Genomic DNA, 12,751 nt, shown 5'->3' with positions numbered 1-12,751 from the left:
TATATATATATTTGTCGATATCTTAAAAGAGGCTATCATATTACTGTTAATCAACAGTAATGAACAGTAAATAAGCTGTGTGGTTTTTTTTTTCGCATATTCATATACTGTTCATTACTGTTATGAACAGTAAAGAGGTTTTTTTTTTTTTTTTTCATGTTTGTTTTGTTTTTTTGTTTCTTTTTAGGTTCGTCTGTGTGAATGTCAATGTGCGACGTAATACCACAATTGTGCGTGGGGAATGAAAGAGAGAGAGAAATGAAAGGTGGGGAAAAATATTGATTTATAGGTTTTAAATTACAACTCTTCATCTTTAATTTTCAGATTTAATCTAACGATAGAAGTTTAAATATTGATTTAAACTAACATAAAATAGATATTTAAAATACTAATTTTTTATCATTAAATAAATAATAAAATTTTACTGTACATTTTTAAGAAAAAAAATTATCTAATTAATTTGAATTTTTAATATAATTTAAATTTCATAATAAATGATGAACATAAATAAATAATAATTTTATTTTTATACATTAAAATATTTTAATATTCAAAGTTATATTTTATTTTTTTTTTTTAATTTGATAGATGTGGCAAACGTGCTTTGCACGTTTATCACCACTAGTATATATATATAAGAGGTAAATGACTTGGCTTCTACGGGACGGGGGAACACCACACTTAACAATGACATTTATTTATTATAATTAGTTGGGGGTGGATGAATATGACGTATCAATGCATACATGGCAGCATCCGTAATGTGATATCAAATGTTTAAGAAATAAGATAAAAATAATAAATAATGTTTTAATAATAATGTCATGTGATGGGGTAATGATAAAGGGTGATGACGAAGATGATAAAATAATATTAGATCGAAATGTAAGAATTAATGCCCATTATATTATATATATTGTAGACACGTTTTATGAATAGTCGGACTTTTGATGAGATAAGATATAATATAGACTTGCAAATCATGTAATTCCCAGACTTTTATTTTGAGTTTTCTTTAATTAATTACTGCGTGCGAACGAGCATGCGCCACTTAATTCATGTTATCTTGTAATATTTAATAAACACTAGCTTTTAAAAAATTAATTTTACAGTGCATAATTTGATTTAAAAAATAAAATAAAATATTGATTGAAATTGTGTAAATTGATAGTCATGAAGTTGATGGAAGGTTTGGGGTGTCTTTCCCGGACTGCAGTTCCTCATCGGCGTCTCTGGAATCCGTCTGAATTGGTCGTACCTGGTGACTGTTTGAATAATCAAACCTATTTGTATATATATTAAGAGCCTCAGCATTAATTTAGGTTAACATCTTCGTTTACAGACAAGACAGACAGACCCCTCCATCGCTTTCAGTTTCAGACGTCGACTCGATCGTGATCATCTTGGTATTATTGTATCTCGCCCTCAACCTCCTTATCCAATAATTTGTGATCTTTAACCTCATGTTGCATGTTTTGGGGTAACCAATATTTTACTCTATGCAGCATGCATGATTACTTTCTTAACTTCTTAATCCTTCAGGTCGTGGATTTCCTTTCTTGATCAGAAACTCCTCCTCATCCTCCTCCTCCTCAGTTTCAACAAGTAATTCCTCGTATCAGTAGCGAATTAAGTTATGGCCGAAAATAGAGTTCATCAACATGATCATGATGATCAGACTGAGTTACTTCCTTGTGTGGAAGATTTATATGGAGGCGTTTCTGTAAACATGGAGAAGCCTATGGATTCTACGGTCTTTGCTCCGTTGCTTCAAGCGTCAATATCACAATGGAGGGAAAAGGTGAGGTCATTAATTATATACATGATATTTTCTAACCTTATCATGATTTTTTTTTTTTATGTAAATGCTTGTTAGCACAACAGAATATTTGCCTCCATTACACAGAGCTACACAGCACGCACCTGCTGTCAGACCACCACAACCGAAATCACAACAAACTTCTCAACAGAATGGCAAGGCCGTGCCTCTATAGCATCTTCTAGAATATTCTTGTAAATTTGTTTTGGTATTCTGAGCCTTCTATAAATACTGATGTACTGTATGAAGGATAATATCTTACGGAAATATCATTCAGAAATGTTTACGCCCATTGAGGCATTTCAACAAATGCTTTGTCTTCATCTGGGTTTTACATTTCTCTTCAATGCTCAAGCTTTAAATATTTCTCCTTAATTTGTACCAGTATGTGTGTTATGATTTAATTTATAATTAATTTTACTATCAGGGGAAGAAGGGTATCTGGATCAAATTACCCATTGAACACGCAAATCTCGTTGATGTTGCAGTTAAGGTAAACTCTTGTTTTTTTCTGTTTTTTCCGAAAAAACTACTTTGCCCCAAGTACGCTAAATTTGACGGCTTAACAATTTTTTTTTTTTTAAACTTAGTGATTAAAGAAGTGATTTAATTTATTAGTGTAATTTTTTATTTTTTCAAATATTTTTTAATATGAAAAAAAAATAAAAATAAAATCAGTCAACTTGAGGGGATTATTATGGCGATTTTTTTTTTAATTTTTAATTTTTAAAAGATTCTATAGATTGCTAACACACTTTTGATAGAAGAATTCCATTTACGAATAGAAAATTGAGAAAGTCTACTTGACCTTTTTAAGTTGACACCTCCATTTGATTGTTGGTCAAGTTTTTTTTTATTTTTTTATTTAGTGATTAAGAAAGTAATTTTAAGTGAATTAGTGTATTTTTAAAATTTTTTAAATGTATTTAAATATGTTAAAAAATATGAAAAGAAAAAAAAAATGCTTCCCTCAATGCCTATAGTCTTTGATCTAAATTAGTGTTTTAAATTTCGTATCGTACCGGCTGGTACGGTCGAAATTTTTCGTTTCGACCGTCTGGCCGGTACAGGTATTATATCTGTTCCGTACCAGTTAAAATACCGGCCGGTACCGGTTATTTCGGACTAAATTTCGGCCGGTACCGGCTGATATTTCAGCTTGTATGTATTTTTGTTTTTCGTTTTTTCAAACTACAAATTTATTTTTTAACTCCTAATTTAGACTAGACTATTTATAATTTATATATATATATATATTTATATATAATTTATTTATATATAGACTATTACTTTGAAATATAATTTATATATATATTTATATATATAATTTATTTATATATCGACTATTCCGAAACGTTATCTCTGAAACGCTATCCCGAAACGGTACCGGTACCGAAATATTTCGTTTTAGTACCTTGACCGGTACGACGTCCGGTACGATATTCAAAACATTGATCTAAATTCTGCTTTGCTTTCATAATTTTCTTCTGCAAATTTTACAGCAAGGATTTAGGTATCACCACGCTGAACCAGATTACTTGATGCTTGTATTTTGGATCCCTGAAACTACTGATACTCTCCCTGCAAATGCTTCCCATCGAGTGGGTATTGGTGCTTTCGTCATGAACAGTCAAAGAGAGGTATTTTATTTTATTTTGTATTGATTTCCGGTTTTCAGAAATCCTGACAATGGGGGATGAGTTGATCTTGTTTTACTTTTCGTCTCATATCTGAATGTTTTCGTATTTAATTAGTATTTTGATTTTTGGGCTGTCATATAAAATTGATTTTCCGCCCCAACATGGAGACTTGGGATTTGGGAGCCATTAATGACCCCCAGAGGTCTGCAAGGTTGCTTAATTATAGTTGGATGAGATAGTTTTTTGCAATTTTTTGAACGAGAAATGATTAGCTACTAAAACAATGAATGAAATTGCTGTGATGTGATGGCTGGCTTAACATTCTGAACTACTACTTAAATTGAAATGATCATATGGTAGGTGCTTGTAGTTCAGGAGAATAGTGGCAAATTCAAAGGAACAAACGTGTGGAAGTTTCCCACTGGTGTTGTTGATGAAGTGAGTACATTTTGTGTGCGATTCTTTTGATGAACAACATCTTAGGAGATATTTTCATATTGGCATGTAATTTTCCATTCACAGGGTGAAGATATTTGTACAGCTGCCATCAGGGAAGTCAAAGAAGAGACAGGAGTAAGTGATTAATGTGCAATTGGTGGAGTAGTAGTCAAATGAATATTATATGACATTCACATACATGCATGCGGATGTAGTTCTGAGGCCATTAATTTCTTTTATTTTGTTTCAGATTGAGACGGAATTTGTTGAAGTTTTAGCATTCAGGTACGAAAATTTCCTACAAGTATCCAATTTAATATGCGTAAGCAAGCGGGTATTGTTGTTCTATCTAGATGTACTGAATAGAAAGTCTTCCGTCAGTTCCCTGTAAAAGGCAAATTGACTGTCTCGAAATCTGCAAATTTATATCCATTTGTTGCTCAAAAAGCTGATCATAGTTTTCAATCTACCTTTTAGTTTTGGTCTCATTACCATCTCTCTCCCTGTTCTCTCTGTCAATACAGGCAAAGCCACAAGTCATTCTTTAGCAAATCAGATTTGTTCTTTGTCTGCATGTTACGACCACACTCTTTTGACATCCAGAAGCAGGATAGAGAGATTGAAGCTGCCAAGGTAAATTTTGATAACAATAATACGATCAAAAGTGTTAATTTAAGATATAATTGCATCAACCATTTGAACTAGACCTTTGAGAAAAAAATTACAACCATTTGATAATCTACAAGTCACAGTACTGGATAAAAGCAGATAAGGTTTCAAACTTTTGTCAATCCTACTAACTGCTAGTACTCTTTAGATTACGTATTTGTCTGCATTATTATTATTATTATTATTCATAACTCTTTTCAACATTTCTCACTATCCAAACGTACCAACAATACCAATAGCAAATGTAAATCAGTTTTCAAAGTCTTATTTGAAAAAAGAGAAGACTTTTGAGAAAAAGTCAACTGTCTCCTGAGCATGTCTCAGGATTAGAGGATGGCAATAATATGTTTCCTTTTTCTCTTTCCAGCATAGGCTGCAGTCAAGACCTGTAGTTGATAATTTAGTAATGGGCCCCCTCAATTTGCCCCCTAAAGTGTACTCCTAGTGCATTTTGATTTTCTTGTATTTTTTTAAACGTTAAGGAAAAAGGTCACACAAATTCACTAGTAATAATTTTTTTTTTTAAAATATTTAAAATAAAAACAAAAACAAATACACTAGCGGTAAGTCACTTGAGGGGGCAAACTAGCATTTATCTTAGTACATACATATCATGCTTGATATGATATGAGTTCAACAGATATATGATGAACAGTAAAATACTTTGCATATCAACTCTTGAACCCTCCCCTATGGTGGTTGTAACTTGTATCCTTGGGGGGCAGCAAGCATGCCTTTTCAGTTTAAACCGGTAACTCATTGAGAGCCATTAATACAAAACCATGAAAACCGAAAGTACCTGTTTTCATTAGCATGTGTTGGCAGAGGACATGAAAAAAGTCCATTCCATCTTCTGTCTAATCTCCAATATCCCCATCATCTTGGCATTGGATGTCTGTCGGTTTAGTATTGAAGTAAACGGAAAATTATTGGAAAATAGTTTCTGAAATATTGCAACCAACAAGGTTTCCTTGCGCTTAATGTTCATTTTGTTCTTATATTCTTATTCTTTAGTGGATGCCGATTAAGGACTACGCAGCTCAACCTTTTATCAGAGGACACGACAACTTCAATTATATTGCAAAAATATGCATAGCAAAGTCGGAGGTGGAGGGCTATGCTAGTTTTTCTCCGCTGTCTACAAAAACAACCTCTGGCAAAACAAGCTACCTTTACTTCAATGGCGATCTGAAAAACCAGTTAAGTTGTGATAATCAGAAGCAGAAAATGCCGATGTAACGAACGCCATCTCTTGCTGTGGAAGTGATGACAGACAGGGTCCTCAAAGCTCACTCACGTCAATTTAATGAAAATGGAAAATAAAAATAAAAATAAAAAATAATTGGGCTATTATATTAAAATAAATCTTGTTACAGTTTGTTCTATTGAAACAGCTGTCTTGTAATATTAAATAAACAAGTTCGATGAATTTTTTCTCGTATCAAGTAATAAAACAAAAATTTTAAGTGGTACTGGTAGTTGATATTTGATACAATTAGCAATGATATATATAAGTTGCTGGGAAACAGTGGTTCAACCCAAGAAAGTTAGGCCGGCCGAATAATTTATTAGAGTCAGAACGTAAACAATCAGAGCATTGCGTCTCGAGCTCTCGATCCAACCTTCTCTTTTAACAATCAAAATTAATTTCAAAAGGCCTGTTTTAATTAAAAAAATATTTCATTTTATCTCATCTTATTATTATAAATTTTTATATAAAATATAATAAATAATTTAATAATTTTTTTTAAATTTTATCTTTTATTTAAAATCATCTCATCTTATTTCTTAATTCAAACCAGCTCTTAGCTTTTTATTTTCTTATAATAAACTATTGGATAAGATGAGTTGTATGAAAGAAAAAACAGGATTAGCAGCTAGCTGGTTTAGAATGATCGTTAGTTCAGATGAGTAGGTATAAAAATATTTCTCTATCTATCTCCTACTCTAAATGTAAATCTGAATTATCTGTAAAAAAAATATTGTGTGCTGCTTCCCTTCAAGACATTCAACACTCTAGAAGAATCAATTAAAAAGAATTAGCAGCAAACTAGAAAAAGGAAGAAAGGCCAAAATCCAAACTCAAAGGCCATCCGAAATTCAAAGCCTTGACGATAGACATCTGACTGATCAGAGGCGCGCTCCCTCGATGGTTTAAAGAGTAAGATGACGCGAAAATTTTATAAATAGTAATAAAATAATATGTAAATAATAGTAAAATAATTTAAATTAAATATTTTTAAAATTTAGAAAAATAAAAAGAAAATTGAATAAAAAAAATTATAAAATTAAAATATTATTAGAATATAATTTTATAATATAATTTTTATTTAGAAATTTGAAAAAATTGATTTATTTTTTATTTTTTATTTAAAAGTTTGAAAAAATTATAATAATTAATTTTAAAAAATTATATATAAATTAGAGCGATGTTACTCTGTCATCTGAATAGCACCGTTTCAAGTGACCATTAGGTTAAATTGATATTTTTATTTTTTTTAATTTATATTTTTGAATCATTTTAAAATATTTTTAAAAAATAAAAAAAAATCAATATATTAATAATCACTCTCTTAATTATTAAGTAAATAAAAACAATAAAATTCATCAAAACGAAAGAACAAATTAAATGAGTAAAGTAATATTTTTCTATAAATTATATCCAAGAAGGAAATGGGAAGACAAAAATTTTGAAACGAGAATTATTTCCCAACAAGCGATAAAACCCAGTGAGTTGTTGGATGGTTAGCCGCCTTGGCCACGTCCATATACCATCTGAAAGTCAGATGAGATTCTCAGAATCGGTGGTAGAGAGAGGAAACAGTTTTGTTTTTCTGGCTAATCTTGGACAATTTCAGGGTTTGTTGGTGAGAATGGAGGGTATGGTAGAGACAATAAGCGCAATTACTGGCTTCGACATACAGTTTTTTATCTACTTTCTACCACTAAGGAAGACCATTATAAAATCCCAGCATTTATATCGTTACTCCTTGGATCGGAGTTGCACGAATGTTCTTTAATTTTATCAAGAAGAAACCCTTCCACTTTTTCTTTGTCTACACAGCTGCATGGCTTTACGCTTAAGTGCTTCTTCCTCAAATAGCTTTTTGTCACCGTCTTCATTCAGTTATGAGACTCGGACTATACCAAAAAGAAAGCTGTTGGGGATCTCGGATCGTACGAACAATTCAAGAGTTCATCGTAACAAGTATTTTGAGCTCAAAGCTTCGTATGCTCAGCCGTCAAATGCTGTTTCTCTGCAGGCTGGTGAGTTCGTGCACCTCTACTTTAGTTTAACATGGAATTCTGCTTCTTTATGACGGTCCTTGTGCTTGTACACAATGTGTTTGATATTTTGCGAAGCCAAATTTATACTTGGCGTCGCTTTAGCAAAGCAAATTACGCCTTGGATTTTCGGAAAACGAAATAGACAAGTAGTTTTAAATACTAAGCAAATGGTATATATAATGATAGTTGGATGCTTTCCTTAGTTACTTCCCTGTTGCTCTTCAAGGAAGTCTAATTGGGAGATTTCTGATCTTTCTAATCTACTAGGAAAGAGTTCAGTTTTGGAAAGTTTTATGATGATGGTTAGTAAGACAATGGAACGGCTCCTTTCTCGTCCAAAAATGTTCTCCTTGTGTCCAACGTTAGACCCAGATCATCCAGCTATATGCATTTTTCAAAAATTAAAAATTATATATAAAAAAAGCTTAGTGTAGTCTGCTTTGATGATCTTCTTGATAAATTTTCAATTTTTTTTGCGAATTTTCTACTGTATTCTAGTCATTTCAAGTTCCAATTCTGAGATCGAAGTGGATTTATGGAGTAGGTGCACCGGCAAATTCTCGAACTACAGAGCGTGTTGAGAATCCAGCTCAAAAAGAGTACATTCCTTTCTTAGAAACAGAGAAAGACGAAACTACTCTCAGCATTGTTGTTATTGGGGCTTCCGGTGACCTTTCTAGGCGAAAGATCTTTCCTGCACTCTTTGCTCTTTTTAATGAAGATCGTTTGCCTGAGGTTCAATTCTATGATACTTTCCGAAATTCTTTTGGAAGATAGGCCTTACCTGTAATTTACATTAGATCTGCTGATCTGTTTTCCTTTTTGTATTTTTTACCGTTTCAGAATTTTACAATATTCGGTTATGCTCGGATTATAATGACCGATGAGGAGCTAAGGAATATGATCAGCAAAACCCTGACTTGTAGAGTTGACAAGAGGTGCTATTTTATTTATCTTAATTTATTAGAAACTAAGTTCATATATTTTTTAACCAAATATGTTGTGCTTTGCCCTGATTACTCTAATTTGAGGGATTACAGGGAGAATTGTAATGAGAAGATAGATGCATTCTTGAAAAGTTGTTTTTACCATTCTGGTCAATATAGCTCGGAAGAGCATTTCTTGGGATTGCACAAGAAGCTGAAAGGGAAGGAGGTAATATGAATTATTTATAAAATTAAGATATATAGGATATCTTCTTCAATTCCTCTTTTGCGGCTGAGACTATGTATATAAATAGGTGCAAGCCTTCTAATAACAGCTTTCCAGGCTTTAGTTGGATTGTCTTTGTACTGGGTATCGAAATTCGAAAAGTAGGTTAGAATATGAGAAAAAACACTTTTAGGCAGCTACTGCTTGGTATGAATCCATCCAAATTGCTTAGATTTGGCTGAAAAGGCTAAATTTTCTTGTTATGATGATGCAGTGGGAGTAACAAACTATGAAGCCATTTTACCTTCTACTTCCATTTGTGTTAGAAATATGCATATTGGAGAATGATATGCATGTTTCTTCTTATCAAGTCCAACTGCAATGCTTAGAAAAATCTATATAGGGATGTAGAAACTTGCATATCAGAAACCAATACATCACTAATGTCTATAAAGCAGAAGATAATCTTAACTTCTGCAGGACTTGCATTACAAAAGATAAAGGTGGGGGGGGGGCTTGGGGTGGATTCAATGTCAAATATAATGCTCCAGATTTTGGTCTTTTCTTTCTTTGTTCTTATTCTTGAGTTTTTTTAACATACTAGGAATTTAAGAGCAATAGACTAGTATAAGCTCTCATCAAGTGTTTCAAAACTATTATAATATAATTCCCTCTAGTAAACGTTTAGCTTCTTTTAGGCTGGAAGACTATCAAATAGGCTGTTTTACCTAGCAGTGCCACCGAACATGTTTGTGGATGTGGCAAGATGTGCCAAATCTCGTGCTGCTTCAGAAAACGGCTGGACTCGAGTCATTATTGAAAAACCATTTGGTCACGACACAGAGTCATCCAGGGAGCTGACCAGAGGCTTAAAAGGATACCTGAGGGAGGACCAAATATTTAGGTATGTACTTTTCTGCATTTTTGGCTCTTGAGATGGAGTTTAAGGCACATATTCACACGTGTGCACATACACAGCTTAGACCATGTTAATCTTTGTCCAGAATTGACCATCACATGGGTAAGGAGCTTGTGGAAAATCTCTTGGTTCTTCGCTTTTCAAATCTGGTTTTCGAACCTTTATGGTCTAGGAACTACATCCGCAATGTACAGTTGATTTTTTCTGAAGATTTTGGGATAGAGGGACAAGGCAGGTCAGTTCAATATTTCCTTACACTACTCTGGAAAAAAAATTATTCCATTTAATAACCAAAATTTCTCACTCATGTAGACCAAACTATTGATTCACTGTGCTATTTTTTCGTCCAGGTACTTCGATGACTATGGTATCATCCGGGATATAATGCAAAATCATCTTCTGCAAACACTGGCACTGTTTGCAATGGACACTCCTGTCAGCTTAGATGCTGAGGACATTAGGAATGAGAAGGTATTGAAACATATCTTTTAAAATGATCCCAACTGTCTACCAGTATCAAATCTTGTGAATATTCAACGGCTTTTGTTTACTTACACAAAATCTATTTCAACTTTAAAGCTAAACTGTAGCCCATCTTGCGATCACACTGTAATGAACATGGCCTTGAATCAGGTTAAGGTTTTACGTTCCATGAAACCTGTTCAGCTTGAAGATGTGGTTGTAGGTCAATATAAGGGTGATTCTGATGGCAATACATCATATCCCGCTTATACTGATGAAATGACTGTGTCAAAGAATAGCCTGACGCCAACTTTTGCAGCAGCCACTCTCTTTATAAATAATGCACGATGGGATGGAGTTCCATTCCTGATGATAGCAGGCAAGGCTCTCCATTCAAAACGGTAGGTCAATACTGCTCAGATCTATGGGGAATCATATCTTTGTTATGCCCTTGTGTACTGTAGAAAGTGTTCAATATAATAACAACAATTGTTGTTTCATCAAAATTCCAGAGCAGAAATTAGAGTTCAGTTCAAAAATGTTCCAGGTAACTTGTACAATCAGAAGTTTGGAACCGATTTAGATCAAGCAAGAAATGAGCTTGTAATTCGCATAGAACCTGATGAAGCTATATATCTGAAGTTCAACAACAAGGTCCCTGGTCTTGGAATGAGATTGGATTGCGGTATCGGGCTGAACTTGCTTTATAAAGCCAGGTAATAAACTAACAGCAAAAACAACTGATTTTAGGTACCAAGCCGTTTTGTCTTTACAAAATGCAGATATCCTCTCTGTAATATATTAAATTTATGCAAATGAAAAATTTAAGAGAAAAATGGTGAAATACACTCTTCACCCCTAAACTATGAAATGTTTAATATTTTACACTCCAAACTATCAAAATTGACATATTACACCCTCAAAACACATGGGTTAAGAATTATGCCAACATCATTTGTTTTCTGCCATCTTAATGGACAGATTTGTAATGAGGGTGCCATCTTCGATTTGATGGTAATTTGAGAGAGCAGTTTATCGATTTTGATAGTTTGAGGTGTCAAGTGTAAAATACCTGGTAGTTTAGGAATGAATTGTGTATTTGACCAAAAAATAAAAGAGTATACACTCACATGGGAGACAAATATTTGTGCAAAACTAATACTTCCTTCCTCTATAATTAATTATGTGCTGATACTTATAAGACCTGGGGTGGTCAAGGTATCCAAGAGAGACACCAGATGCATATGAGAGGCTGCTGATTGATGCAATTGAAGGGGAGCGGCGATTATTCATTAGAAGTGATGAGCTAGATGCAGCTTGGGCAGTATTCACTCCATTATTGAAGGAATTAGAAGAGAAAAAGGTTGCTCCAGAGCTTTACACATACGGTAGTGGTGGTCCAGTTGGGGTGCATTATCTTGCTGCAAAGCACAATGTTCGCTGGGGCGATTTTGGTTATGAGGAATAGATAGTAGGGGATGATCTATTGAGTGATTAGAGAGCAATTCGATGATGATGATAAGCATTGATCAAAACTTGTTTCTTTTAACTTTTTTCTTTTTCGATATGTATAATATATATTTGTTTAGTTGATTTTTCATGTTAAAAAAGGGTTGTAGATTTAGCTTCTGCAACATGCTTGCTACTGTACATTAATTTACAAAACAAGTGTACAAATACTGAGACGAATAAGTATATTATATAAGCCCTTTTACTTATATTTGATTTGCTGTTTGGGTATGGAAGAAGTAATTGTTAGACACTGAACAGAATTAGATGGATATTTGGTCATAGTACTTGTGGAGAAGATTACACGCGAACTTTAGGCGGTAAGCCATGTTGGGTAGTAGCTCAAAATAATATATATTGGCATAACCAACGTCGAAGCTGATATTTGAACAGATCTACAAAGCAATGTCCCATGAGAAGCATCATGCAGTTTGAACGAAGAAGGTCAGAGCATTGGCAATGGCCTAGGTCTAAAATTTAGTTAGAATGTTGTCTTTTGGCTATAACATGGATTTATAGTTAGATTAGTCCACATTGGACTAGTTATCTTAAAGTCTAAATAATAATAAAATATTAAATATTTTAATAATATATAATTTTTTTAATATTTTACAAATCTAATTAATAACTTTTTTAAAAAATAAAATTATTAACAAGTTGAGGATCTGGAGTTGTGCTTCTTGACAAGGAAGCACCAAGAGCAGCAGCATAAGTATATGAAGAAGGTGTGACATTGTGGACAGCAGATGAGCCCTAACCATTTGCACCAGATCGTAAAGCATCATACATTTTCAATTCATGGCGCAAATGAGCTATCTCCGCTTCAACAGATCCTGCTCCTTCAACATAATAAAA

The 12,751-nt window shown here is 33.2% G+C and overlaps 2 protein-coding genes across 5 annotated transcripts; both read left to right on the top strand.

Annotated features, from left to right (window-relative positions):
- The first annotated feature begins 1,339 nt into the window (after window positions 1-1,339).
- LOC109000735 (nudix hydrolase 2-like) lies at window positions 1,340-6,038 on the top strand. Of its 2 annotated transcripts, XM_018977707.2 has the most exons (9): window positions 1,340-1,406; window positions 1,543-1,801; window positions 2,247-2,312; window positions 3,322-3,459; window positions 3,820-3,897; window positions 3,982-4,032; window positions 4,148-4,182; window positions 4,422-4,530; window positions 5,581-6,038. In XM_018977707.2, exons 2-9 carry the CDS (start codon window positions 1,637-1,639, stop codon window positions 5,803-5,805), a joined length of 867 nt encoding a protein of 288 aa, XP_018833252.1. In that variant the 5' UTR covers window positions 1,340-1,406; window positions 1,543-1,636; the 3' UTR covers window positions 5,806-6,038. The 2 variants fall into 2 exon arrangements, with proteins under 2 accessions (XP_018833252.1, XP_018833253.1); XM_018977708.2 differs by lacking the exons at window positions 1,340-1,406; window positions 1,543-1,801 and adding an exon at window positions 1,897-1,974.
- Window positions 6,039-7,281: 1,243 nt separating this feature from the next.
- Window positions 7,282-12,090, top strand: LOC109000733 (glucose-6-phosphate 1-dehydrogenase, chloroplastic-like). Of its 3 annotated transcripts, none has more exons than XM_018977704.2 (10): window positions 7,282-7,833; window positions 8,399-8,589; window positions 8,698-8,792; window positions 8,895-9,009; window positions 9,705-9,910; window positions 10,011-10,160; window positions 10,276-10,396; window positions 10,559-10,788; window positions 10,900-11,103; window positions 11,606-12,090. In XM_018977704.2, exons 1-10 carry the CDS (start codon window positions 7,635-7,637, stop codon window positions 11,853-11,855), a joined length of 1,761 nt encoding a protein of 586 aa, XP_018833249.2. In that variant the 5' UTR covers window positions 7,282-7,634; the 3' UTR covers window positions 11,856-12,090. The 3 variants fall into 3 exon arrangements, with proteins under 3 accessions (XP_018833249.2, XP_018833248.2, XP_035550548.1); XM_018977703.2 differs by having other exon boundaries at window positions 8,396-8,589; XM_035694655.1 differs by having other exon boundaries at window positions 7,778-7,833; window positions 8,353-8,589.
- Window positions 12,091-12,751: the final 661 nt, after the last annotated feature.

This window comes from Juglans regia, chromosome 10 (genome assembly GCF_001411555.2).
Source record: "Juglans regia cultivar Chandler chromosome 10, Walnut 2.0, whole genome shotgun sequence".
Classification (NCBI taxonomy): domain Eukaryota; kingdom Viridiplantae; phylum Streptophyta; class Magnoliopsida; order Fagales; family Juglandaceae; genus Juglans; species Juglans regia.
The sequence above is the reverse complement of the archived record's forward strand: the minus strand, read 5'-3'. Positions and strand labels throughout refer to the sequence as shown.